Here is a 27,269-nt window from a genome sequence, read left to right as displayed (position 1 = left end):
CATCTCCTTCCACCTTACCCTTTTGCAATTTCTGTTTCCTACTCTTCCGCCCCAGCTTTTCCCCCAAGTGTCTAGGGACCACTCTCTTAACCTGGGGTCAGTCACCTAATCCATACAGAGGTGGAGCCCTACGTCCCTTACAGAACACGATGAAAGCAGAGGCCCTTTTCCCTAGAAAAATGCATTCCATACCAGAGAGTTCACAGATACCCTGCACCCCCACGCAGGAACCCCACTTTCAGGATCCAAGAACGAAGATATAAACTGATCGCTGTTTAAGTTTCTCGTGTTTTACATTTCAGTGGGAGTTATGGCAAGATTGAGTTATATGGCAAGATTGAGTTATGGCAAGATTAAGTTATAACTTTGAGTAGTCCTAGTTGTTTGGAAAAGATTCAGTGGGAAAGAGTGAAAAAAAGATTCTTGGGGAATTTGAGTTGGTGGCACCCCTTGCTCCCAGCCCTTCCCTAAAGTGGAACCCAGGCATCGTCCTGAATTTCTCCCTCTTTTTCAGACTCCACATGCTAACCTCTTGTTTTTTTTCTGTTTTTAAATCTTAAACATGCCTTGAATTCAACCCCTCCCCACTTTCCGGAGACCCTACTGGGAACGAGCTCTCTCCTGCTCCTGACCTGTCCACATTCGTGGCCCGGCCCTTCAGCAGGCTCTTGGAGGAAACCGGGTGGCACGGTTTAGCCGCCCCCTCCTAACCCTGACTGCCCTCTAACAGAGGCCGATGAAGGTAACTATGCAAAGGAACTGCGCCCCTCCCAAATTCTTTCCAATAAAACAAACTGGCTAAATATACATACACGATTCTGAGGCCCCAAACCAATGAAATATAAGGAAGAAACAAACAAAACAAATGGTCTCACGAGCCCAGGGACGTCCTCCCGCAGGGTTTTGGGGTAGCCGCACCCCCCACCCGGGTGCACCGCCCCAGGGCTGCGGCACGTGCTCAGAGACAAAGGACTGGGGGTGGAGGGAAGGCGAGATTTGGGGTCGGTGGTCTCCAAGGACGGGGAGCTCGTCTTTGCAGTAAGCCTGGGCGACCCGAGGGCAGAACGGAGACCCTTGCCCCTGCAATATAAAAACACTCAGTAAGTCCGTTAGGGAGTATAATAGATTTAGAACAAAACGGAAGTTATCTTCTCGCAAGGTCGAAAAAAGGCACCGCTGGGATTCGAACCCAGGATCTCCTGTTTACTAGACAGGCGCTTTAACCAACTAAGCCACGGCGCCAAGGATACCCAGACTTTTTCCGGAGCTCCACTACAGGAGTACCGCGCTCGGCGTCTACCCGCAGCCACTTCCGACTTCTCTGAAACTACTTTTTGCAACGCAGCAAAGCGGCAGGATTTGGAATCACACACCCACCCGGGGGATCTCCCCAAAATGTCCAATGGAATAAACCGAGGATCTCAATTCCAGACAGAAACGCGGGGCTGGGTAAGTCCCCGGAGGGAGCGTTCCTGAGAACGGAGGAACTGCGGGGTCAGTCTCCGATCTCGGACGTGAGGGATGTGGCGAGGACGTCGGAGAAAAAGCTTACGTAGTCGGCAGGATTCGAACCTGCGCGGGGAGACCCCAATGGATTTCTAGTCCATCGCCTTAACCACTCGGCCACGACTACACCGTCGGGAGCGGTAGCCTCGTCCTCCTCCTATCTTAGCACTCAGGTCTCGCAGACACTCCACGCTGTAAATTAGCCGGGGTCTCGGGGCCGGGAAAGCAGCGGCTGCCGGAAGCGCCCAGGAGTCTCGGCCCGCCCCGCGCTGCCTCTCTGGGCTCCTCCTCCCGCAGCCTGCCGGGTCTCCCACCGCCTCCAACAATTTGCTCCGGGGGAGACCTCCCTCGGCCCCAGCCCCAGGACCTCCCTTCCAGGCCTTGGAGTGTGCTAGCAATTTAGGTTTTGAGGAGCGATGGGTCTGATGTCGTCTGTAATCAAAAGTCATATGGCTCCGCGCAGAAAGTTGTGGTTGTAAACAGCAGGTGCGCGCTAAAAAACACTAAAACAGACGGACAAAAGGCGTAACAGCTTGTGGCCCGTACGGGGATCGAACCCGCGACCTTGGCGTTATTAGCACCACGCTCTAACCAACTGAGCTAACCGGCCAGCTGCAAGACACCCTCAAATCTCTACAAATGTTATCAGTAAAGTATAGCTAGGCGAGACTACTTTCCCATACACAAAGCTGCAATCCAAGGGCTTCCCAAATGCAAACTGCAACTGATCCCTAAAGGCCAGGAAAGAATGTGTCTCTAAGAGCTGTGACTCGGCTGTACCTCTCCAGCTAGCGAGAAGCCCCGGGGAAAGAAACACACCACCAGCCAAACACATCATCACCCATAAATGCTCCTTCAACTCTTGATTCTGTGGGTTGGGTTCTGGAATTCCTGCTAGTCCGGGGGGGTGGGGGGGTGTATTGATCCTGTAACTGCCTCAGGCCTGGCCCGGGAGAAGCCCACAGTGCTGATTTGGGCTCCCCAGCACATGTGCCCTGGCTTCCACCCAGGCCCCCACTAGAGCTTGGTGCTTCCCCCCTCTTCCACACCCCAGGGCAGTGGGCTAGACTTGCTGGGGCCCAGCCCTGCTGACACCACCTGGCTATGTTGTCTACCCTGCCCTCCATGCCCCAATTTCCTCCCTTTAAGGCCTAATTCTTGGTATCACTGCCCGACCAGAAGCCCCTCTCCAAACTGAATCTGGCACCAGCAACAAACAGCAAAGTGATGGGTTGGATGCCGGGAGGTCAGGAGGCCTGGGACCCCGAGAGAGGCACAAGCGAGATACATCACCAGAGCTTTATTGCGGGCCAAGAGGCCTGCCACAAACACCCCCAAAGGCAGAACCCAGGTACTTAGGGCCCGTCCCGTTAGGGCCAATACCCTGACCCCAACTACAGAGGGACCATCAACAGCGCCGTCATCTGCCCATCTCAACAATTTCCAGGCAAGCTGGCAACAGAATGGGAAGGACATGTCACAGAAGGGTAGCAGTTTCTGAATTCCGGGACCTGGGGTCCTGGTGCCATCAGAGACCAGGTAAGGGCACAATGGCGGGGAGGAGATGGGCTCAGGGCCTCAAGGCTTCCAGCAGGGCCCCACTGCCGTCCAGGTCAGCAGGACAAAGAAAAGGCTCCCAGAGAGCTGGCGTGCTTGGGCTCCTGGATAGAAAGGCAGGACAGTCGAATCTTGGGATTCACACGAGTCAGTAGAGTCTGTTCCCCGCACTGGAACCGCTGTAGCTGAGGTGGCTCTGAGATGGGACGAGAGGAAAGAGATGGCCTGGGCATGCGGTTCGTTTCCCCGACCCACCATTCTCTTCCCCGACTCCAGACATCCTCCCATCGATCAATCGCACATCCACCTTCCTCCTGGGACCCCTCTAGTCACATACCCCCTCCCTCCCATACCTAACGGGATGACCAAGGAGGGTTTCCTCTCAAGCTCAAAAGAAAGCACAACAGGCCGGAGAACAGAGAAGCTGGTACACAGTGTCCGGAGGAAGAGGGTCAAGGGCTCATCCACCTTGGCGGAAGACTAGAAGAAGAAACTGAAGATTAATCAGAATTCTAATTTTTTTTTTCTTCCTAACTCAGATTCTTAAACTCTCTACCAAACCGCTTAGGAATCTGGGTTTCACAGTCCCACCTCCCAGCCCCGTCTCACCTCAGGCTGGGCTCCAGGACCTGTAAATTGCAAGGCCACCTTCCCAGGCCCTCGGACAGACTCCAGGAGGGAGGTCCACTCACTGGGACACAGACCCAGTACTGTTGCCACATGATGATTCCTACAGGTCACCACGGCTTCGGCAGTCCCATCCTCCACCAGGAGCCTGGGGGAAGGAGGGGCCGCAGAGAAATAGAAACTTCCACGGCAGACCCAGGTGGCCAGATGGTTCCAACATGCCTCCCTCCCCACCACTTCCCAGTTTGACTCATTTGACTTTAACCCATTCACCCTCAAAGACTTACGAAGCCATTCCCACAAGCCAGGAACTATGCCAACAACAGGCCAGCAGACAGACCACATGACAGGGAAATAAATGGCGCAGCAGGTGCCCACCTTGTGCTCTCACCTGATGCTGGCCTGGCTTATAGATGTCTGTGTGGGGCAAGTGGAGCCCTGACGAGTACACCTTCCCTGGGATAGAGACAGTGGTTGGAAAAACGCTCTGGGTCCCCTCACACCCGTCTGGCCCCCTGCACACTGCTCAGCCTGGGCCCTCCCATACCTGGGGACAGAGACTGGTACAGTGGGCACACACCCACAGGAGCTGAAGGCTGAAGACGGAAACGATATGGCAAGAGGCACTGGCCTGGAAGGGGGGACGGCCACCCTGCAGGAGTTCAGCCAGGAAGATGTGGGGCAGGGGAGCACTAGAGAGAGAAAGAGAAAGGAGTCAAGGATAGCCGACTGTCCTGAAAGCACGCGATGTCTGGCAGTACCAGGCAGGCACAGGGATGTGGATGGGTGTGGGGTCTGTGCTCTCCAGGAAGCCTCATGGCTTCGTTCTGAATCCCAACCTCTGACCATCCGTTATTCCTCAGGGGCCTAGAACATTACATCTTTCTGGGCAAAATAATGAACATCAGGCATTTTCACGCGGGGCAGAGAGAACACTTCCAACTCAACTTGTTCTCCTAGGAGTGGAGAACACCAGTTAAAATGGCAAAAATCCCAAAGCCGGGACCACATGTAGGATGTGGGTGTGAGGGGATGCCTGGGTGGCTCAGTTGGTTGGACGACTGCTTTCGGCTCGGGTCATGATCCCGGAGTCCCATGATGGAGTCCTGCATCGGGCTCCCACCTCCACGGGGAGTCTGCTTCTCCCTCTGACCTTCTCCTCGATCATGCTCTCTCCCACTGCCTCTTTCTCAAATAAATAAATAAAATCTTTAAAAAAAAAAAAGGATGTGGGTGTGAGGATGTGAAGTGTGGGGAGGAGGGCCCGGGCCACTGACCTGATTGCGGTCTCGGGGGGGAAACTCAGGACCTGAAGGTAAGTAGTCGGTCGGAAACAACAGTAAATATTGTGGGATCTTCAAGTGCAGGAGGCAGAGTGAAGAGGAGGAAAAAGAAGTCAATTTGAGGCAGGAGCTGCGGCCAGATCACAAGCTTAGACCCCCATCGCCACCTCCTCCCCCTGCAGGCTGTGCCCTGGGCTAAGCAGAGGGAAGAATTAGGGCACGAGAGGCCTGGAGCATCTCGTGAGGGCAGAGAGCACACACGAAAGGCGACACGGCTGCGAAGTCCTTTCAAAGAGGAGGTGTGAAAGCACAGTGGCGGGGTGGGGAGGAGAGCAGCGGAGAGAGGAAGCCAGCCAGCGTCCCGATTCTCACCTGGAAATCTTCTTCTCCAGCTGGCCAAAGTAGGCTCGGGCTCCCGGCAGGAGTCCTAGCGGGGGAGGCAAGTGTGGCTCTTTGATATAGATGTCTAAGTGTGGGCGGCATGGGCAGTCAGCGTCCTCTACGGCCACGGTCAGCTTCACAGATGCTCTCGAGGTCCGAGTGCCCCCTGCAGAAGTCCAGGGCAAGGGTCAGGGGCATCTGCCAGGACCCCAGAGTCCCATCACTGAACTTCACACCTTCCCCCAAAGGAGGCATCATTACCAGGCTTTGCCCAGAAAGGGGCCGGAAATGGCTCACACAGGCTCCGTGACAAGATCTCAGCTGAGAAAGACACCAGGCAATCGGAGCTGTAGGGTCACAGAAGCACAGTGATAACAGGCGTCAGAAAGCAGAGACTGGAGAGGGATCTAAGGGCAAAAAAAGGAGCTAAAGCATCTGCCAGAAGTCATCTATAACGTCCTAAAAAAAAGCCTTGCCCTGCATTGTCACGCCCTAAAGGACAAGGGCATGTGCCTGGGGGTGCAATCAGTTTAAGTGTCTGACTCTTGACTTTTGGCTCAGGTCGTGCTCTCAGATCCTGATCGACCTGCAGTGGGCTCCAGGCTCAGCGGGGAGTCTGCTGGGGATTCTCTTCCCTCTGTCCACACCCCGCAAACCTCCCCCACCCCCTGCGTCATGGGCACATGCACACTCTCTCTCTCAAATAAGTAAATAAATCTTAAGAAGGAAAAAAAAAGCAACAGGCCTTATAGGAAAAACAGAGCCGCAGCAGATCACTGAAAACCTATACCACACCATAAGCAGAGGCCTCACCCGGAGGCACAGGGGACATCACAACTGCGGCCCACCACAGGTAGCTTTGTATGCTGGCGCTCATGCCCACACCTGCCCATCATGGGTCCTTGGAAACAATCCTTTCTACTAGAGACACGTTTTGTAAAAATCACACACACAGGGGCGCCAGGGCAGCTCAGTGGGTTAAGCCTCTGCCTTCAGCTCAGGTCATGATCCCAGAGTCCTGGGATGGAGCCCCGCATCGGGCTCTCTGCTCAGCAAGGAGCCTGCTTCTCCCTCTCTCTGCCTGCCTCTCTGCCTACTTGTGATCTCTCTCTCTCTGTCAAATAAATAAACAAAATCTTAAAAAAAAAAAAAAAGTAGTTAAAAATCACACGTGCAATCCAATAAGGTTTGTTTTGTTTTGTTTTTTAAAAAAACATAGGGGAAATCTGTGGCGTCTGAGCCTGCACTGGCAGCCGCCCTGAAAAAAAAGAACAGCCGTGCCTGCAGCCAGGAGCCAGCTGCTGCTTGCACTAAAAGGGAAGGCCCTTCTCTATAGATTCCAGCTTTGTCTTTTTTTTTTTTCCTCTTTATATTTCCTTTCATTGCTATAGCTTTTCCTTCATTGTGAGAAACCCTGCTCATGATCTTTTCAGAACACTGAGCTGCTACGGGAAAACTCCGGCATGAAACACAGCTTCCTGGTCACAGGGACGTCACTCCTCTAGGAATGAATCCCGACAAAGACAGAGGCGCCGCGGTGGGGAGCGGACTGCTCACCAAGCCCCATGCTGGCGGGACAGCGCAGCCGCAGAAGCTGGAGAAGCCGGCGGACATTTACTTGCCACTGAGCAGGTCGTCCATCGAGGTCTTAGGCAGGGCCCTGCTGGTGTCCAGCACAGCGGGGACGTCCTGGTCGCTCTCGAGCTCCAGAGTCCACGCCTCCTGCACCGTGAGGCAGGATGCATAGCCGGCCAGCTCCAGGGGACGCTGTGGGATGCAGGATGGCCCGCCCTCCTCGAACAGCAGTGGGGTCTGCGGAGAACAGAAGACAACCCTTTGAGCATGTCCTGCTCCAGGGGCAGGCTCACAGAACACACAGACCTGATTTTGTTTTCTTCCTGGAGGACGGTGAGGGAAGTGCTTTACATTCAAACGGGCCTTCCATCTGCTCTAAATCTACCCTTCTTCTAGGACACTTAGACAGTAGCCAGGCACTGGCACTCCCTCTCCAGACCCCACGCCACAAAAGCCTTCTGGGGCAGGGTGTGTGAAGGACTGAGTGGGGCACTCACAGGAGGGCCCGGAGCCACGAGTCGGTACACATGACCTGGGTGCAAGAACTCGAACCAGCGGACGGAGGAGCCCCGGAAGATTAAGAGAACCTGGGAGGGAGGGAGGAAAGACGGAGGCAGGTGCTGGGGTCCCAGACAGGAGCTGGGGCACACGACACCGGGCCTTAGATCCCTGCAGTCCCGGTTTACCTTCTGATCCTTGTTCTCCTCTCCTTTGGGCTCGGGTGGGCCCCACGCAGTCCCCTCCTTCCTCTGGGTGCCCCCAAGCCAGCTCCCCGATACGTGGAAACTGAGGATGGGCTTGGGCACCTCTGGGTTAGCTCCTGGGGGGACACAAAAGTTCCTCTTCACGAGGGCCTCCTTGTGGGACAGCAAGAACAGTCGGCTCTGCTCTACGTGGGGGCCATCCGGGAGGGTGGGCTCTGCCTGAGGTGGGAGGGAGGTGGCCGAGTGCAGCAAAGGTCTGGGCACAGGCAGGATCAAGGCATCGGCCAGGAAGAACTGGATATAAACTCTGTTGGGAGAGACAAGGAGTAGGTTTCTTAGTGATACACACCCTGGGCCCGATGGGCCCCCACACTCCACCGCTGGCACCAGGCCCTGCCCTTCCCCTCAGAGACTCAGATGCGGCCACGACCCACGGGAGCCAACCTGGCCTGCTGCTTCTGGATGAAGCCTGTCATGTTCAGCTCCTTACAGGAAGGGAAATTGCTTCTGACATTCCTCTCTATGACCAGCTGGAACTTCTCTGTCCGCACCAAGCAGCCTAGAGAGAGAGAATTCTCTGTTTTGACAAGAGGGATGGGCAATGAAGGAGACCGCCCTGCAGGTCTCACTACCCGTCCCAGGCCTGAGCTGCTCCCCTAACACAACATGAAGGCCCAGACCTGAACCCCACCTCAGCAGGATGATATCTCTAAGGGAGAAACCATCCCAGCCATGCGTCCAATCCTGCCCCTGGCCTCCTAGGCTGAAAGGCTCAGTGACATTCCTTTATAGGAACACTCCTGTCCATAGGGCTCAGCAAGCTCAAACCAAGAAATGTTGTGCTGGTGTGCCCGCCCGCAGCTACAGTGGGAGAAATGAAGGTTGGGAGTTGGCGTTCTGGCTGGAGAAACCCTCGCTCCTTTTCTCTGCCCATACCGGGGTCCCAGACTTGTCCCCAAACTTGCAAATCAACACAGGCTACTTCAGCATTTCAAGAAAATCCTAGCGGGTGCCTCCTCCTCAAACCTCAAACCTCCTGTTCCGAAACCCTCCCCGTCCGCCCCCTTCTCTCCACATCCCAACTCCAAACCTATGAACCGGGAATCAGTGACAGGCTGAGAGTGCTTGGCCAGGATGAGGCAGGGGAGAGAACCGGTTTTGTCCCGAAGTTGCAGACAGCCTTTATGAGATGAAGCCGCCAGGACCCCAATTAAAATCTGCAGGGAGACGAAGGACAAGGTATGGCTACCATGCGCCAGATGCTGTGTTAAACATTAGCTAGAGAAGATACAGTCCCTGACCTGAAAGAACTTATGTTGGAGTGGGAAAGAGGGATATGAAAGGAAGAGCCATGCATTCGCACGTTTAGTGGCAGCGGAGAGAGCATACGAATTGAGCTTAGAACCAGGAGACCATACGGGACCTCACAGGGTACTGTAAGGACTCTGCGTTTTCTCTTACGTACTCTGGAAAGAACCAGAAAAGGATTTAAAGCAAAACAGCTCTGTGAGCCCAGACCTTCCCTGTCTGCTGCAGGAAGAACAGGTGGGGCGAGAAAAGACGGGGTCGTCTAGTTAGAGGCTGTGCAGCCACAGGGACCGGGAAGGATGACGGTAGCAGCAGTGAGGGCAGCCAAGAGAGGAGGCCTGTGGGCCGCCTGCACCCGACCTACCTGGGCTGGGTGGGAGGTGGCAGGCAGCAGAGTGAGCCAGGACCAGGATACTCGCTGATTGAGCTGGCAGCTGGTCAGATAAGAAGACTCCGGGAGGGGCAGGAGGGTCTTGGGGTCAAAGGCGGCCCAGGCCCTGCACCGGCCCTCGTCTTTCAGGGTGGCCAGAGTAGGGAAAGAACAGGGGGTCTGCAGCCGCATGTACTGTGGGGGACGGAAGAGAAATCAGAGCCTGTGGCTGTGGGTCGCGCAGGGCACGAGCTCTGCCGCCCCTGCTTCCCACACATGCTCGCACCTTCTGCAGCGGACAGTGATGCGGCTCCTCGAGGATCTCCTTGTGCGCGTTCCGACGCATGCTGCCCGGTGGAGATAGGACATCCAGGACAGGAGCCAGGAGCTGCAGTCCCGGACTGGGGTTCCCCGGAGTGGAGTGCTGCAGAAGCTGGTGGTGTCTCAGCATGTGCGGACACAGCCTGGGCCAGGAAGGGAAGCGTTCACGTGTCCCAAAGGGGGACGCCTCTGGCAGGATCCTGTTTCCCCGGCCCCTGGCCCTGCCAGCCCTCGCCTGCCCAGACCCCCGTCCTCCTCACTTGCTGGCCAGCTCCTCCAGTGCCCTGGTGGCCCACAGGTACAGGGGGAGGCCCAGCTGGCGTTCCCATACCAGCTGCTCGAACAGGGAGGTCCCCTGGGCCTGGTAGAAAGACTGAGTCTCGGGCTTCTGACAAGAGAAGCCCCGCAGGAGAATGGCGCCGTGGAGGCAGGGGGCGAGCACTGGCCTTCTGGTCCCTCCGCCCACCGACTGCAGGAGGTGAACATCCTGGAGCTGGAGAAAAGCGGAAAAGGTGGAAAAAGCAGGGGTGAAGCCCTCGGCTCAATGATCGCTGGCAGGGTTCCCTGCAGCCTCCCACTGCCCGGCACTTGGAGAAACAGCATTTCTCCCAACGGAGCATTTCCTTCCAGCCTCCCGGTGCCATCCGCACAATGCACTCCCCCGTGGGAAGCCTTCATCTCCCACAAGCTCCACTCGGCTGTCCTGTGGGCCGGGAGGCTCTTGGCAGGTGAGGCGCCACGACCCATCAAGCTGCCCAAGACCGTCCGGGCCCCACACCTGAGACTCGGCTCCAGCCTCTCCTCCTCCGGGTGGAAGCCCTTCCGGAAAGGAGGTACTCCGGGAGCCCCAGCCTCTCCTCCTTCCTGACCTGAGCCCCCGTCCAAATCGTTGCTGGCACTAAATACGCAACCCCCACCCTCCGACACACACCTATTCTTTTCCCATTTTTGCTGCGGGAGATCCCACCCTGTTGAGGCTGGTGTGTACTGGGCCGCAAAGGTAGGAGAAGCTGCCAAGCGCCTTCGTGTCCCCAGCCCTGACACCTCACGTACCTCCAGGGAGACCCCCGGCCGCACCACCTTCCTCAGGCTGTGGAATTGCTGGTAGGCGAGGCAGAGCGCCAGCTGCCCATCCACCTCATAGAGGCCGGCCGGCTGGCTCAGCACACCAGTGACCTTTCCCTGCGGAGAGGCCAAAGGTCCAGTTGGTCCCTCTTTCCTTCCTCTCTGGAGACCCGCACTTCCAGTTCCTCCTACCCTATCCACCCCCACCCCCAAACTCTCGGATCTCTCCTTTTTGCTCACCGAGTAGGATAAGAGCGTCGAGTGGCGGACAAGAGCTGGCTCCCCATCCCCGTCCTGGGAGCTGCTGGGCATGGGGGTTGGCGCAGGGTCAGCCTCCAAGAGGGGCCCATCCAGCTCTAGCTCCAGCTCTCGCACACATTCCGGTTTCAGCGGCAGCAGGTGGGAGGAGGGACTGGTGGTCCACACGCGGTAACAGTGTCCACGGATTCTGACTACTCGCAGCGCTGTCAGCACATAGGACCTACCAGGCCAAAGGGCTCGGTGCCACACCAGCTGGGTGGGGATCTGGCTCGTGCAGGGGCAGGCAACACGGCATATGAGACGCTGCCCGTGATACTGCCCCTCTGCCAGAGTCTCTCCCCATCGCGACCTGACCACAACGACCCGCTCCTCAGGAGTTCTGCCTGGCCTCTGCATGCGCTGTCTGACAAGTCATTCCTACCCTTCGGGATTGCCTCCCTCTCACATAAGATAACAAATACCCCCCAGTGCTTCTCTCTGGACGTAACCATCCCTACAACATCCTCCAAAATACAGAAACTTTCCACCCATGATGGCTGGCTTTCGCATTTCTCCATCCTACCGTGTAGCACGCAAATCACTCTCATCTATTAAACCGATACCTACGGGGTATGTGGAGTCGGGAAGGGGACAGACATGAAAGAAATACAACAGGTTGGTCCCTCTCTCCCAGCCTATCTCAGCCCACCGGGGAACACAGACGCCAACTCACGTAGCGGTGCGGAACCGCGTATGACCAAGTAAACAAAACCACACAGGTTTCGGGGACAGACAGGTCAGGATGGGTGGGAACGAGCAGGTAGACCCAGTGGAAGAACTGAGGCCCACACAGGGTCCTGAATGGCGTCTGTGGTTGGCCCAAGTTGGGGGCGGGGGGACGATTCCAGCAGAAGCAGCAACATGAAAGCGCTCAGAACTCAGATGAGCAAGGCAGTGAGAACACCGGCTGGGATGGAGATGGGCTACAGGACAGAGACGGGAGAGCCAAGAGGAGGGGGAAATCCCAGCAATGAGCTGCTGAAGACTTGATTTTATAGGAAAACGAGAACTGTCAAAGTACGGAGAGAAAACCAGCCGCAGACAGCAGAGTGTCATACGGACTGCAGAACGTGCTTATTGAGCGATTTCAGCACAAGGGGAAGTAGGACGGTTCCCAGACCTACCCTGTGGGACATGCTCCTCCCGCAGGCCCCACACAGCACGCTGCCACTCGCAGGGGCTTCAAAGCCCACTGACCCAGGACACTCGAGCCTCATAGATCTCCACTTCTACCCCAGAACCAGGTGAGTCCTTGGCTGCCACCCCTCGTCACCAGTGCTAAGACCTGCCTGACGGTTTCTGCTTGTGCGGAGCCAGGGCTCATCGGGGGTCTGACTCCAGGGGCCAGCAAACGCACAGCTTCTGCTGGTCCCCCGCTGCCCTCTGCTCTCAGACACCATCTTGCCAGGACGGCAAGCATCAGAGCCCCTCCTCCTGTATTCAGATGCCCCTTCCCTTCCTCTGTCTGAACGCCAGGATCTGCACCTGGACCCCGAGCCCTGCCTGTCTGGCCCCCCTGCACCCCAAGGCCACTACAGCAGGTCGCCAGGGCTCTGTGTCCTCTACTCCTCTTTGAAGACAAGAGCCCTACCTGAGGAGGTCAGACCCATGTCACCCCGCGCCAAGCCCTCTCCGGCGGGGCCCTGGTAACTGCTCAGCAGCCTCTCATCCCCTGCTGCCTGGCATGGCAGTTACCCTGAACCAGGGTCCGGTCCTTCATTTCCAAGAGATGATGATCTCAGCTCCTCCATCACAGAAGACATCCCCTGGGCTCATCTAGGGTGACAGTATGTCTCCAGTATGTCTGCAGCAGCCTACGAACATATCAAGATCACTTCTCCCCTGAGCCAACTCCACCCTGAGCAGCATTTCACTGGGCTCAAGGAGACATGGAAGGGTCTGATGCAAAGAAAATGCAGAAGCTCCTCTCTAGGCTGGGAGCAGAAATGAGACCAGAAACTGGGGTGGCTCCTAAGCATTTTCAGTTTTAGCGTTTCCAGTTCCTTTACCCACTCATCACTGTCACTCAAGCTTATGATGCAGACAGACACAAGAATTCTCCCAGAGCTAATAAATGTCAGAGATCCCTTTTTGATACGCATATGAGAGCCTTCTTCTCCCTTGTTTTGAATACTTCTGAAACGTTATTCAGATAATGATGAAAGTCATTAGACAACAGTGTAAAAATTAATGATTCTAAAATCGTACCAGTTGATGTAGGAAGAGTGAATATCAAAGTACCAAGTTTTTTAAAAAGTGCACACAGCCAAAAGAGAAAAAAAAGGGCTTGATGGTGCTGAACTGAATAATTTTCTCAGTCATCCTGCCAATGCAGAGGAAAAACAAGTGATTCCAACAGGTTTTGCTCATCACCAACAATACGCAAGTCGTCTACTCAGATGAAGGGCATGACAGGAAAATGCGTTCCCTCTTTCCTGCGTGGGGGAGTGACTCCCCCAGCAACAGCGCTGTCCCAGGCAACAGGGATCCCGCCCCCGAGCTGGCCTCCTTTCCAATGTGGCCCTGCTCTGACATTCATCTCTCCTGCTAAGAGTCCTGACAGCTCCTCCACACCTCCACGACCCAGCACTGACCCCCGTTCTCACCTGCACAACAATGGACACGTGGCTGCCAGCCAGGGAGCCGTCCCCAAGAGACAGGACAAAGTGAGCTTTCTTCTGACTCCTCACCAGAGCGCTCAATCGAACCAGCTTCCCAGCCAGGTTCGGCTGCACGCCTCTCAGCTTGCCCCTACAGAGGGAAGAAACACAAGAGGGAAAAGGCATTTTTATTTCCTTTTCCCCCACAAATGCTTTCCTTTCTGCTGTAAATAAGCCAGCGGTAATTTAAAATATCCCTAGCCCAAAGCTGTTATCCCAAAGACGTCCTTCACACTCTTCCTGACCTCAGATAAGGCAAACTTCCTTTGAAGACTTGCACTCAACACTTGAAGAGGCCCCACCATTCCCTTGACTCTGGTGGGAACACCCCATCCTCCCCACTACTCTCTGGACCTTTCCCTCCCACCTGCCAGTTTTACCGCGCTCCGTCCTCCCTGAGACGGGGGAGGATTACCTGTGTCTGAGCAAGCGGGAAGCAGTCTCTGGGTAGAGAACAGGGAGAGGGGTGGGGGGCCCAGGACTGGTGGTCGAGGGGCACACTGGCACCGGGGCACTCAAGAGCTCCAAGTGTCCTTCCCCGGATGCATTCCACCTGGCAGGAGGGAGGTAACTCCAATTGGGGAACAGGAAGAGACGGCCCAACCAAGACAGGTCCAGATCTATGAGCTAGAAAAGACCAAGAGCAAGGGTTACCCCTGGCCCTAGCATCCCACCCACTCTCCTCCACCTTTCTTCCCTTAGAGACCGAACTGCCTCACTCCCTAGAGACCCTCCTTGTGAGGCTCGGAGACATCTGACCTCTGCCCTTCTACTCACCTCGCAGGTCAGGATACCAGTGTTATCTTTCACATAGACATCTCCTTTCCTGTACTCTTGTTCCAAGTCCCCCGAGAGGTCTGTGAGTGTCCCTAAGAGTAACAGCCGCTCCCGGGGCAGAGGAGTTCCATTTGGTCCAGCCCCTTGGGCCCAAGCCTGGTACGTACTACTGCTCCAGGACAGGTGGCTGCAGCATGGGAGGTTCTGGTGGGTCTTGAGGTCCTGTACTGAGACAAAGCTGCAGAGGGAAGGGAGCAGAGGTCCTACAAAGCTGCATCCAAGCCTAGGACACTACCCCCAACCCCAACGAGTTCCCCCAAAGCCCAAGGAAAGATCAATGGAAATCACAGACTAAGAGGGGAGTTGGATTGATGGGCAAGAACTTTGGGGCTAAGAGCCTAATCTGGGTCCAAGAACTGGGAGTACCTATGGAAGGGAGGAAGAAAATGCTGAGGAGACTCTGAACAAGATGGTGCCACAGAGAGGACCCAGAGAAACCAAAGCGTGTAGCAGGAGGCTGGGGGAATGAGCATGGGGAGAACACTTGACCATACTCAGCATCCCTGATAGCATCTCGGCTCTCAGCTCCACAGAGAATCCCGATGGGCCGCTAGAGCATGTGCCAACGGCTTGACCTCAGTGGCCCCAGCCAGGCTTTCTTCCTAGTCTGGGATATCACAGAACTCAAGACCAGGGGGCGGGGGGGGGGGTGGGAAGCAGCCTGAGGTGGGAGTCCGAATCAAGAGCACCCAAATCTCCAAAGATGCTTGAGATCAGCCATTCCCCAGGGAAGCCTCCCAGCAGGGCTCTCCCTGCCAGTGGCGAGGTGCGACACGGAGAATGTGGTAACTGCGAATTTTCCAAAGCTGCAATAGATTCACATCTACGATTCTTTTACTCCGCACACACTTGCCTTCTCATGTCTTCAGAGCAGAAGGGTAAGGATAAAGGTACGAACTGTCACAACTTACCCTGCTCACTATGCCCGTGAACATCGCCCCCGTGAGAGCACTAATAGCTGGGAGCGCCGTCCCGGGTGGCCCACTCCCCGTCCACATCTGCTTCATGCTTTCCCCAGGGGCTTTGGATGATATAAAAGGCAAAGACGGAGACTAGCATGTGTTGAGTCCCGGCTACGCACACCTTATACTTGGTCTGTTCACGCTCAGTAACGCACTGAAGCTTCACCCAAAACCCCTGTGAACATCACCAATGAGGAAACGTCCAGAGGTCAGGTACATGGTGGTGTGGGTGGCAAAGCCGGGGGGGGGTCTCACTCAAAAGTCCATCATGTTCTTTCCCTGTGTTTCTCTACTTCTCTAAAGGCCCAGGACAAAGCCGCTGGAAAGAGCGCTTTCTTTCTCCTAGGCACCTTCAGGACAGAAAATAAGGACATGGGTCACTTGTCCCAGATTCTTCAGGGGTCTAGGTCAGGAAACTGAAGCTGAGAACTTGGAATCCTTGCATTTGTCACTGATCTCCAACTTTCAACATGCAGCACACTACCCGGCACACAGCAGGCACTCCACGAGGAAGGGAAACACGGATGAATAAAATCTTTGGACCCATCAAATAACTCCTATTCTTCTAGCCTCGCCCACCCTACATTAAGCACTACTCACTTCAACACATCGTGCCATCTAGTTTACATTTATCTTGAAGAACGAGAGCTTATTTAAAAAGATTCCTTTCAGGAACCTTTTCTAACAGTTTCTGACTTACCATTTTCCCACCGTTCTAGTAATGCCAAAATCTTGAGAGATCTGGACCTTTCTTTCTCGGATTAGACTGTGATCACAGAGGCCACTAAGCACATACTCAGGCACCCATGGGAGACAAACCCCGCTGCATGAGGCTTCACGGCAATCACAACCTTCTCGACTACAACTAATCTATAGGTAGCTCTCTGTCCCATGTGGCAGGACGGTTTTTTAACAAGATTTCACTGTGTCTACATAAACAACATATTTAATCCTGATAGGGATGTGGACAACCACTGAGGGAAACGGAGGAAAACCTGCAGCCAGTGAAGTACAATGAGAAAAGCTACACAGGACAAAAAGACAAAGGCCCCCAGGTAAGTGTGTATGGAGAAATTACTTTGGGATTGAAATATCATTTACTATCCATCAAATAAACACAAAACCCACTTTTGTAACAAGATAAATAGCAGATCTGGGAATGATTCAGGACACAGATGCATAACGGCCCTGCGTGTCCTCTGGCACGTCTGCAGTTACAATGGCACATGCGGACCCAATGAGCCCGCACCTCACTTCAGGACACCGGGTGCTGCCGGAGAAGGGGAGGGAACCACCAACCACATCAGGACAGACCACAGAGGAGACACCACTAAATCTGAAATGTTTTACTTCTAGTAAAAATGAATTGAGGCAAATACAGCAAATGGTAAGGTTTTTACAAGCTGAGCACTGAGTCTGGACTGCGCACGGGGTCAGCGCATGCACTGCTCAATTTAGAGGGCTTTCACGTTCGCAGTGAAGGCAGCAGTGAGCTGGCTGAGTCTGGTGCAGCAGCACTTTGAGTCACCATTGTTGTATAACAGCGTCCACGGATGAGCAAAGTACCCAGAATTCTGAAAATGACGTTTTGGATAGTACAGAGTACAATGAAGCTCTCTTTTCAGCAAAGATCCTTTGCCTCTACTGACGGAGAAGGACTGCGGGGCCGAGTGAATGCTGCACAGCCACACGCAGTTTAAGTCCGGGGAAAAGCATCCCAAGCTCACGTAGGGTTGGGAAAGGCCTAATTCAACAAAGCTAAATAAACTTGTGCCTTTTTACTTTTCAGAGGATCAATGGTGACACACAGACTCCCAGAATGCCAAGCGGCAGGTGGAATGAACGAACTAGAGCTCCCGACAGTAGGGAAGTCTCTACTTCCAGAAAGTCAGGAGGTGAGCCAGACTCTACAGGACTCGGCTCAGGGGTGGGCGCACGTACAATAAAAATACAAAGAAAAGGGGCTAATCCATTTCAATCTCGAGGAAACTACTCCATGACTCAGCAACGGCACTGCTAGGTAAGTGTTTACCATAAGGGTGCAAAAATAGAGATTCAAAGGGGCACCTGCACCCCAATGTTTACAGCAGTATTATCAACATCAGCCAAACTGCAGAGAAAGAACAGATGCCCACTGACACATGAATGGATAAAGAAGAGGTGGTATATATATATGTGGTGTGTGTGTGTGTGTATGTGGAGGTGGTCATACATACACACACACACACAGACACACACACAGGAATACTACTCATCCGTCAAGAAGAATCAAATCTTGCCATTTGCAATGACGTGGATAAAGCTATAGTGTATTAGGCTAAGTGAAATAAGTCAGAGGAAGACAAGTACCATATGATCTCACTCATATGTGGAATTTAAGAAAGGAAATAGATGAATGTAATGGAAGGAAGAAAACAGAGAGAGCCAAATAAACCATAAGAGACTCTTAGCAATAGAGAACAGGGGCGCCTGGGTGGTTCAGTGGGTTAAGCCTCTGGTTTTGGCTCAGGTCATAATCATTCCCGCATCTGGCTCTCTGCTCAGCAGGGAGCCTGCTTCCCCCTCTTTCTCTGCCTGCCTCTCTGACTACTTGTGATCTCTGTCAAATAAATAAATAAAACTTAAAAAAAAAAAATAGAGAACAAACTGAGGTGGGATGGAGGGGGAAGAGTGGGGGATGGGCTAGACGGGTGATGGGGATTAAGGAAGACACTTGCTATGATGAGCACTGGGTGTTGTATGAAAGTGATGAATCACTGAATTCTGCTCCTGAAACCAACATTGCACAGTGAGTTAACTAACTACAATGTAAATAAATAAATGGAAAGGAAAAATAAATAACTAAATAAAGTTAAAATGTTAAGCCAAGGCGTGCCTGGGTGGCTCAGTGGGTTAAGCCTCTGCCTTCAGCTCAGGTCATGATCTCAGGGTCCTGGGATCGAGTCCTGCATTGGGCTCTCTGCTCCACAGGGAGCCTGCTTCTCTGCCTACTTGTGATCTCTGTCTGTCAAATAAATAAATAAAATCTTTAAGAAAAAAAAAAAAGTTAAGCCAAAACACTAGGTTTTAACTAACTAGAATTAAAATAACAACTTAAGGGTGCTTGGGTGGCTCAGTCGGTTAAGCAATGACTTTTTTTTTTTTTTTTTTTTTTTAAGATTTTGTTTATTTATTTGTTGGAGAGAGAGAGAGAGAGAGAGAGAAAGAAAACGCACACAAGTGGGGGAGCAGCAGGCAGAGGTTCGAGAACCAGGCTCCCTGTGGCAGGACTGGATTCCAGGACCCTGGGCCAAAGGCAGACGCTTAACTGACTGAGTCACCCAGGTGTCTGAAGCACAGACTCTTGATTTTGGCTCAGGTCATGATCTCAGAGATCAAGCCCCAAAGCTCCTACAAGGCACAGAGACTGCTCAGGTTCTCTCCCCGTCTCCCTCTGCCCCTCTGCCCTCTCTCCCCCTCCCTAAGAAAAGATAATAATAATAAATAAAAATTAGGGCGCCTGGGTGGCTCAGTGGGTTAAGCCGCTGCCTTCGGCTCGGGTCATGATCTCAGGGTCCTGGGATCGAGGCCCGCATCGGGCTCTCTGCTCAGCAGGGAGCCTGCTTCCCTCTCTCTCTCTCTGCCTGCCTCTCCATCTACTTGTGATTTCTCTCTGTCAAATACATAAATAAAATCTTTAAAAAAAAAAAAAAATTAAAATTAAAAAAAAATACACCCCACATCGGAAACAGTGGTTACTTCTATGAGGTCAACAGGTTCCTTTTCACAGGCATTTTGGAGCCTTGATATGTTAATGAGCCTGTGACTTTCCTAGAAAAGATTGTAATATCATATCCAATGTGTCTCAAACTTATTTGGCCATACAATCCTTTTCTTACAGTACTTTATCAACACTGCCTTCCTCCAAAAAAAAAAAATTGCCTTCCTCCCCTTAGAACCTGGCCCCTCGTGCTTCTCGTTTTCCCCTGGTTAACTCTAGGTCCTTCTTTAGTCCCAAAGTTAACCCCCTCCCAAACCCCTCATCGCCATACCTGTAGCTGAGGGGCAGGGGAAAGCCCTGGTTCTTTCCCTGGGACAACCAGGTGGTCTTCACACAGTCAATTACCAACTGAGTCAACTGCGCATCGGGCTCACTGCCAGCCGGACACAGGGTCTCCTGGATGAAGGTCCGGGCAGCCTCCAGCCAGCCTTGCTCCTGAGGAAAGGGAATCCAGTTAAAACATCTTCCTAACCACCCTGCCCGCCAGTGAAATTCCGGGAATAAAGTAATAGAAAAAGAAATCCGGAGGACAGATAAATAAACAGTACTGGAGTTTAAAACTTGGAAGAAACCTTAGAAGACTTAGCCCGGTCATTCTTTAGACCACTGTGGTCTTCCCTCTTTCTGTCATAAGTACCCCGTGAGGGGCGCCTGGGTGGCTCAGTCATTGAGCAGCTGCTTTCGGCTCAGGTCATGATCCCAGGGTCCTTGGATTGAGCCCTATGTCGGCCTCCCTGCTCCGCGGGGAGCCGGCTTCTCCCTCTCCCCCTGCTTGTATTCCCTCTCTTACTGTCTCTGTCAAATCGATAAATAAAATCTTAAAAAAACAAAAACAAAAAACAGTAAGTAACCCGTGATAACAAAGTACACCGCGGGAGCAGTGCGGGTGCTCCTACACCTTCCTCTAGCAGACCCGTACCGGTACTCAACATGCCCAACTGGAATACATACTGCCCCGCAATTCCCTCTCTGTCCCGGGCGCTAAGCTGCTCCTTTCCTGGAGCTCCCACAGCACCCTGCACGCACTTCCATAGACAGCCAACGACCATCACATCCAGCACTGTCCTGTCCCATCTTACGTGGGGTGCGCTTCTAGAGCACCCCACGTAAGTTGAAACATCCTTTAAGTTGCTCGTACATATGACACAATACTACACAGCAATGTGTACACGTAAGCATAAATATGCCGAATTATACACAGTATGTGAAATGACACAGGTAGAGAACAGTCTCTAATCATTCCTTTCCATAGTCCTGTACACACATCTGAGTTCCCATGAGCTAAATCAACGTAAGATGCAATCCCACTGATGTGTTTTGTTCTGTCTTTAGCTGAGACGCAGACTTCCTAAGGAGGACATGAGCCACACTTATATACTGGTCACACATTCTGGACACATAGGCGCCTCGCGACACAGCTAGCTCTAGAGAAGGCGACCAGTTTGGCCTACTTCCAACGCTAGACTGATTTATTTTAAAATTCTGACAGGGGCACTGGGGTGGCTCAGTTGGTTAAGCGGCGGACTCTTGATTTTGGCTCAGGTCCTGATCTCAAGGTTCTGAGATTGAGTCCCCCCAGCCCCAAATAGGCTTCAGACTCTCCTTCCCTCCCCCCACCCCACCTCCGTGATGACAGGTATGCTCTCTCCCTCTCTCTCAAATAAATACATCTTTAAAAGAGATAACAAAATTCTGACACCTTTCAATAGTACTGAGGGGTAAGTCCTTCATCCTTCGTGATCCCCAGTGATAACGCTAAACCATTACAGCTCACTCCCTGTCCCCCCAATGCCCTTCTATTAGCCTTCTGCTCAGTCCTCCACATTTGCTCAATCTTTAGCATCTTTTTCTTTTTTTTAAAGATTTTATTTATTTGGGGCAACTGGGTGGCTCAGTGGGTTAAGCCGTGCCTTCGGCTCAGGTCATGATCTCAGGGTCCTCGGATCAAGTCCCGCATCGGGCTCTCTGCTCGGCAGGGAGCCTGCTTCCCTCTCTCTCTCTGCCTGCCTCTCTGTCTACTTGTGATCTCTCTCTGTCAAATAAATAAATAAATAAATAAAATTTTAAAAATAAATAAATAAATAAATAAAAAAAATCTTTTTTAAAAATCTTTAAAAAAAAAAAAGATTTTATTTATTTATTTGACAGAGAGAGAGACACCACAAGTAGGCAGAGAGGCAGGCAGAGAGAGGGGGAAGCAGACTCCTCACTGAGCAGAGAGCCCGATGCAGGGGCTCGATCCAGGACTCTGAGATCATGACCTGAGCCCAGGACAGAGGCTTAAACCACTGAGCCACCCAGGCGCCCCTCCATCTTTAGCATCTTAACAGACTTGTCTTCAGGTTCTCTGTACCTCAGTGTCCTTGTGAATAGCTCTATCACTAAACTTCACCTTCACTCCACCTAGCCAAATGGTCACCCACGGTCACAGTTATCAAAACTGAACTAGGTCAGAGCACCTGGCTGGGTCAGTCCATACAGCACATGACTCTTGGTCTCAGGGTTGTGAGTTTAAGACTCATGTTGGGTGTGGAGACTGCTTAAAGAGAAAATCTTCCCCCCCAAAATTGGACCACGTCATCATTCAGCACTGCCTCAGTGACATAATGAGAGCCTCACCCAGACTCTGATTTTCTGTCTTCTCTCTAGCTCCTGAGGGCCTATCTACCCCTTGGCACATGGCATACTACTGTTTTACAGTGTGGTACCACTGCCTCAGAATTCATGGATCTCATCTACTGTGTCAGAATCCTGGCAGGAGTGGGGGACCCAGGAGTCTGTATTTTAAAGATTTATTTATTTAGACAGAGAGCATGCGTGCAAGCAGGGGAAGGGGCAGAGGAACAGGGGAGAATCTCAAGCAGACTCCCAGCTGAGCACAGAGCCCAACTCGGGGTTCGATCCCAGGACCCTGAGATCATGACCCGAACTGAAACCAAGAGTGTGATGTTGTTTTTTGTTTTTTTTTTTTTAAGATTTTATTTATTTATTTGACAGACAGAGGTCAAAGTAGGCAAGAGAAGCAGGCAGGGAGAGAGAGGAGGAAGCAGACTCTCCGCAGAGTAGAGAGCCTGATGTGGGGCTCGATCCCATGATCCTGGGATCATGACCTGAGCCGAAAGCAGAGGCTTTAACCCACTAAGCCATCCAGGTGCCCCAAGAGTGCGATGTTTAACTGAGTGGGCCACCCAGGAGCTCCAGGGGTCTGTATTTTATTTAATTTTTTTAAAAAGATTTTCCATTTATTTATTTGAGAGAGAGAGCACAGGCGGGGGAGGGGGAGCGAGAGAACGAGAAGCAGGTTCCCCACTGAACAGGGAGCCAGATGTGGGGCTTGATCCCAGGACCCCAAGATCATGACTCAAGCCAAAGGCAGATACTTAACCCACTCAGCCACCCAGACGCCCCAGGAGTTTGTATTTTATATAAGCTTCCCAGATCACACTGATAAAAACTGAAGTCTGAGAACACTATACACTTTCCCTTCGGTGATGTCTGCCACGGGATATCCCTACTGGCCATCCACAGGAGCTCCTTTAGTTGAGATCGATCTCTCTCTCTCTCTCTCTCTCTCTCGTTATATCCATCTGCCTACCAGATTCTCCGCCTGGCCAACCTACAGGCACCACACATCCCAACACTGACCTTTAAAAACAAAACAGGGGCGCCTGGGTGGCTCAGTGGTTAAGCCGCTGCCTTCGGCTCAGGTCATGATCTCGGTGTCCTGGGATCGAGCCCCGCATCGGGCTCTCTGCTCAGCAGGGAGCCTGCTTCCTCCTCTCTCTCTCTCTCTGCCTCTCTGCCTACTTGTGATCTCTGTCTGTCAAATAAATAAATAGAATCTTTAAAAAAAATAAAAAATAAAAACAAAGCAAATAGCATCCTCAACCCTGTAATTCTACCCTGAAGCTCGAAGTCCTCCTTTAATGCCTTCCTTTCCATACCTAAGTCCTTTAGATTCTACCTTCTTAATATAATTTTTTAACCGTCTTCACTTCTGGAACCTCAGCACTGCTGCCGTGGTCGAGGTCCCCATCCCCTCTCACTGCTTTCCAACCACAGCCTTCTAACCGGTACTTTCTACACTGCTGCCCCAAGGAAACGAAATCTCAAATCTCATCCCATCGCTGTTCTGCTTAAAAGCCCTCAGGAACTCCCCGCTATGCTCAGGTTCCAGTCGCTGTGGAGCGAGATGCACGAAGACCGTCAGCCGCCACCCTTCCATCCCCACCCCGCAACCGAACTTGGATTTTGCAGACACCTGTTCTCTCTCCAGCCTTTGAACGTGTTTTCCCTCCGCCTAGAAACCTCTTTCAGCGCTTTTCTGCCTGGCTAAGCCGCACACGCACTTTGGGTCTCAGACGCTGTCCTTGTTTACCGTTATCCCCGTCCCTCCAGCTGCGTCAGGGGCCCCACGGTTCGCCATTAGCCCGCCCGCAGCTTCCCACCCGCTGGAAGCCCGGAGAGGGGGCGGAGACGCGTCTAAGCCTCGCAGCGGGCGCCGCAGACACCAACAAATGCGTTCGCCAGACTCGCGACGGTGGAAGGACGAACAGCCTCGCGGGCCACCTCCTCGCCCAGGCGCGGCCAGCGAAGGCAGTGAGGCCGAGAAGCAAGGGGGAGGGAACGGGACCATAATGAAAAACGGGGACGAGGGTTGGACAAGCGCACTCACGGAGTCAGGAGCCGGAGCCGGATCAGCCTCCATGATGCGCCCGAGGCGACGCCCTGAGAGAGCCCGCGAACAGCCGCGGCGCCGGGGCTCACGGGAAGGCCGCTCGTGACGTCATCGGTGGGCGCGGCCGCGGCTGCGCCTCCGGCTCCTCCCACCGGCGTCTTCGGGCCCCGGGTGCGCTGCGGTGTGCGGAGCGGTGTGCGCAGCTACCGCGGCAGCCCCCTACTCCCGCACCTCCGCTTCCTTCCGAGATGACTTCCTGTCTGGCATCCCTGGCACGGGGAGGAGCCGGGGACGCTCGGGAGCCTGAACACAGCCGGCCTGGTTGGTCGCTCCTGAGCATCTTCCCATCTCCCCGATCTTGCCAAGCAGAGATGTGACTCCTTCATGCGACCCGAGCACGTCATTCCTGCTTGCGTTCTGGCCTTGACTCCTTGCTGGGATCATCTATTTCCCCACCAGACCCTGAGTACCAAGAAGCGCTCCCCTGTTTATTCTATTTTCTTTTTTTTTTTTTTTTTTAAGTATTTTATTTATTTATTTGAGAGAGAGACAGTGAGAGAGAGCATGAGCGAGGAGAAGGTCAGAGGGAGAAGCAGACTCCCCGTGGAGTTGGGAGCCTGATGCGGGACTCGATCCCGGGACTCCGGGATCATGACCTGAGCCGAAGGCAGTCGTCCAACCAACTGAGCCACCCAGGCGTCCCTTATTCTATTTTCTTTGTAGGATGGGACCTAGAACAGAGCGTGTTGCTAAATGTAGATCAGCTAATGACAGCCTCTTGCTCTTTCTAATTCAGTCGACCAGTCAATCGTTCCATGCTTTAGTAGGCAGCGACTCTGTGCCAGGCACTGTTCCAGGCTCTGGAGATACAGCAGTGAACACAGATTAAAAAAAAAAAAAAAAAAAAATCCCTGTCCTCATGGAGCTTACATCATAGAATACGGAGACTGACAGTTAAAAAGAAGAAGAAGAAGGGACTTCTAGGTGGCTCAGTGGGTTAAAGTATCTGCCTTCAGCTTAGGTCATGATCCCCAGGTCCTGGGATCCAGCCCAGCAGAGAGCCTGCTTCTCTCTCTCTGCCTCTCTGCCTACTTGTGATCGCTGTCAAATAGATAAAATCTATTTAAAAATAAATAAAATTTTTAAAAAGGAAGTGTAGACATTACTAATAAGTACTATTGGAAATGACTAGTAAGTACTATTGGAAAAGAAATAGGGAATGCAGCGGGTAGTGTGTGCCTTTGTATGCAGAAGACCTTACTGTAAAGGTGATGTTAAAGAATTGAAGAGATGAAGGATTCAGATAATGGAGATCAAAGAGAAAGGATGGGGGGGGACCACAAGCACTAAGGCCCTATGGTGAAAAGAAATGCAAGGAAGTCAGTGTGGGGGTGCCTGGGTGGCTCAGTGGGTTAAGCCGCTGCCTTCGGCTCAGGTCATGATCTCAGGGTCCTGGCATCGAGTCCCGCATCGGGCTCTCTGCTCAGCGGGGAGCCTGCTTCCTCCTCTCTCTCTCTCTCTGCCTGCCTCTCTGCCTACTTGTGATCTCTCTCTGTCAAATATATAAATAAAATCTTAAAAAAAAAAAAAAAAAAAAGGAAGTCAGTGTTCTAGGAGGGGAAGACAGGAGATTAAAGGGGTAAAGTGAGGGGGGCCTGGGTGGCTCAGTCAGTTGGGCATCTGCTTTTGGCTTAGGTCATGATCCCAGAGTCCTAGGATGGAGTGGGATCAAGTGGGTTCGAGTGGGATGGAGCCCCACATCAGGCTCCCTGCTGAGGAGTGAGCTTCTCCCTCTGCCCCTCCCCCAACTCGTGCTCTCTCTCAAATAAATAAAGAAAAGTCTTTTTTAAAAAATCTAAAAAGGTAAAGTGTTGGGGAGATAGGTGAAGAAGACGAAGGGGATTAAAAGATACAAATTTTCAGTTATAAGCCACAGGGATGAAAAGTGGAACATAGGGAATATGGTCAATGATATTGTAATAAATGTGTGACACATGGCAACTACATTATAATGGTGGGCCTTTCATAATGCATGTAATAATAGTCGGTTCACAGCGCTGTTCACTTGAAACTAATACAGTATTATATGTCAACTATACTTCCACTTAAAATATAAAATTTGTTGGGGTGCCTGGGTGGCTCAGTGGGTTAAAGCCTCTGCCTTCAGCTCTGGTCATGATCCCAAGGTCCTGGGATCGAGCCCCACATCGGGTTCTCCGCTCAGCGGGAAGCCTGCTTCCCTTTCTCTCTCTCTCTGCCTGCCTCTCTGTCTACTTGTGATTTCTGTCAAATAAATAAATAAAATCTTTAAAAATATATATAAAATTTGTTTAAAAATAAAATAAGGCAGGGAGCCTGGGTAACTCAGTGGGTTAAAGCCTCTGCCTTGGTTTGGGTCATGATCTCAGGGTCCTGGAATTGAGTCCTGCATCTGGCTCTCTGCTCAGCAGGGAGCCTGCTTCCCTTCCTCTCTCTCTGCCTGCCTCTCTGTCTACTTGTGATCTCTGTCTGTCAAATAAATAAATAAAATCTTAAAAATAAAATAAAATAAGGTAGAGCTCCTGGGTGGTTCAGTCGGTTAAGCAACTGCCTCTGCTTCAGGTCATGATCCCAGGGTCCTGGGATCAAGTCCCACATTGGGTTCCCTGTGCAGTGGGGAGTCTGCTTCCCCTTCTGCCTCTGTGCCTTCTCCCTGCTTGTGTGCACTCTTTCTCTCTCTGACAAATAAATAAATAAAATATTTTTTAAAAGTAAAAATAAGGTAAAGTGGAAGAAGTGCATTTTTTAAAGACTTTATTTATTTATTTGAAAGAGAGAGAGTGAAAGAGCTTGAGAGAGAAGCAGACTCCCCATGAAGCTGGGAGCCCAATGCAGGAGTCAATCCCAGGACTCCGAGATCATGACCTGAGCCAAAGGCAGTCACCTAACCAACTAAGCCACCCAGGCAGCCAAGACGGGCATTTTTTTTTTTTTAAGATTTTATTTATTTATCGGACAGACAGAGATCACAAGTAGGCAAAGAATCTTTTGGGCACCAATCCCAATCAAGGTGTAATAGGCTGGTTCAAATGTCTACTAGGGTAAATTGTAACTCAGTTGTTCACCTAGCATCATTGTGGAGTTTCCTGTGTGTATTGCAATCTGATTGGCCACCTGTGTGTGGCCAGGCCTGGCCGCCTGGCCTTTGCCCTTAAAAGCTAGTCTGTGAAACAGAGAAGGGTCGCCCTCTCTTGTAAGAGGTGCGGCCCGTAACGTTCGGTTAGATTCTTGATGCTTGGCGCGAAATAAAGCTTTGCTTGACCTTCGCTTTGTATCAGTCTCACTCCTTTAATCATGGACCCATTATTGGGGCATAACAGTGAGTTCAAGCCCCAT

The 27,269-nt window shown here is 52.4% G+C and overlaps 1 protein-coding gene and 3 non-coding genes across 6 annotated transcripts; all 4 read right to left on the bottom strand.

The window, feature by feature from the left end:
- Positions 1 to 1,168: 1,168 nt before the first annotated feature.
- Positions 1,169 to 1,242, bottom strand: TRNAT-AGU (transfer RNA threonine (anticodon AGU)). Its single transcript has one exon. It is a non-coding gene; the product is annotated as a tRNA-Thr (tRNA).
- Positions 1,243 to 1,551: 309 nt separating this feature from the next.
- On the bottom strand, positions 1,552 to 1,633 carry TRNAS-AGA (transfer RNA serine (anticodon AGA)). The gene has a single exon. It is a non-coding gene; the product is annotated as a tRNA-Ser (tRNA).
- Positions 1,634 to 2,042: 409 nt separating this feature from the next.
- TRNAI-AAU (transfer RNA isoleucine (anticodon AAU)) lies at positions 2,043 to 2,116 on the bottom strand. Its single transcript has one exon. It is a non-coding gene; the product is annotated as a tRNA-Ile (tRNA).
- Positions 2,117 to 2,791: 675 nt separating this feature from the next.
- CTC1 (CST telomere replication complex component 1) lies at positions 2,792 to 24,101 on the bottom strand. Of its 3 annotated transcripts, XM_059148371.1 has the most exons (23): positions 23,892 to 24,095; positions 19,488 to 19,651; positions 14,435 to 14,672; positions 14,073 to 14,284; positions 13,604 to 13,748; positions 10,938 to 11,222; positions 10,686 to 10,814; positions 9,893 to 10,125; positions 9,598 to 9,775; positions 9,306 to 9,506; positions 8,724 to 8,850; positions 8,078 to 8,192; positions 7,616 to 7,940; positions 7,427 to 7,516; positions 6,973 to 7,166; positions 5,616 to 5,701; positions 5,346 to 5,520; positions 4,968 to 5,045; positions 4,238 to 4,382; positions 4,082 to 4,146; positions 3,673 to 3,838; positions 3,417 to 3,543; positions 2,792 to 3,259 (listed from the first exon to the last, which is right to left on the bottom strand). In XM_059148371.1, the coding sequence occupies exons 1-23, from the start codon at positions 23,922 to 23,924 to the stop codon at positions 3,120 to 3,122; spliced, it is 3,651 nt and encodes a 1,216-aa protein (XP_059004354.1). In that variant the 5' UTR covers positions 23,925 to 24,095; the 3' UTR covers positions 2,792 to 3,119. The 3 variants fall into 3 exon arrangements, with proteins under 3 accessions (XP_059004354.1, XP_059004355.1, XP_059004356.1); XM_059148372.1 differs by lacking the exon at positions 4,968 to 5,045 and having other exon boundaries at positions 23,892 to 24,097; XM_059148373.1 differs by lacking the exons at positions 2,792 to 3,259; positions 3,417 to 3,543 and having other exon boundaries at positions 3,701 to 3,838; positions 4,069 to 4,146; positions 23,892 to 24,101.
- Between the last annotated feature and the right edge of the window lie 3,168 nt (positions 24,102 to 27,269).

This window comes from Mustela lutreola, chromosome 15 (genome assembly GCF_030435805.1).
Source record: "Mustela lutreola isolate mMusLut2 chromosome 15, mMusLut2.pri, whole genome shotgun sequence".
Taxonomy (NCBI): Eukaryota; Metazoa; Chordata; class Mammalia; order Carnivora; family Mustelidae; genus Mustela; species Mustela lutreola.
Note: the sequence above shows the minus strand (reverse complement) of the source record. Positions and strands in the feature narration are given on the sequence as shown.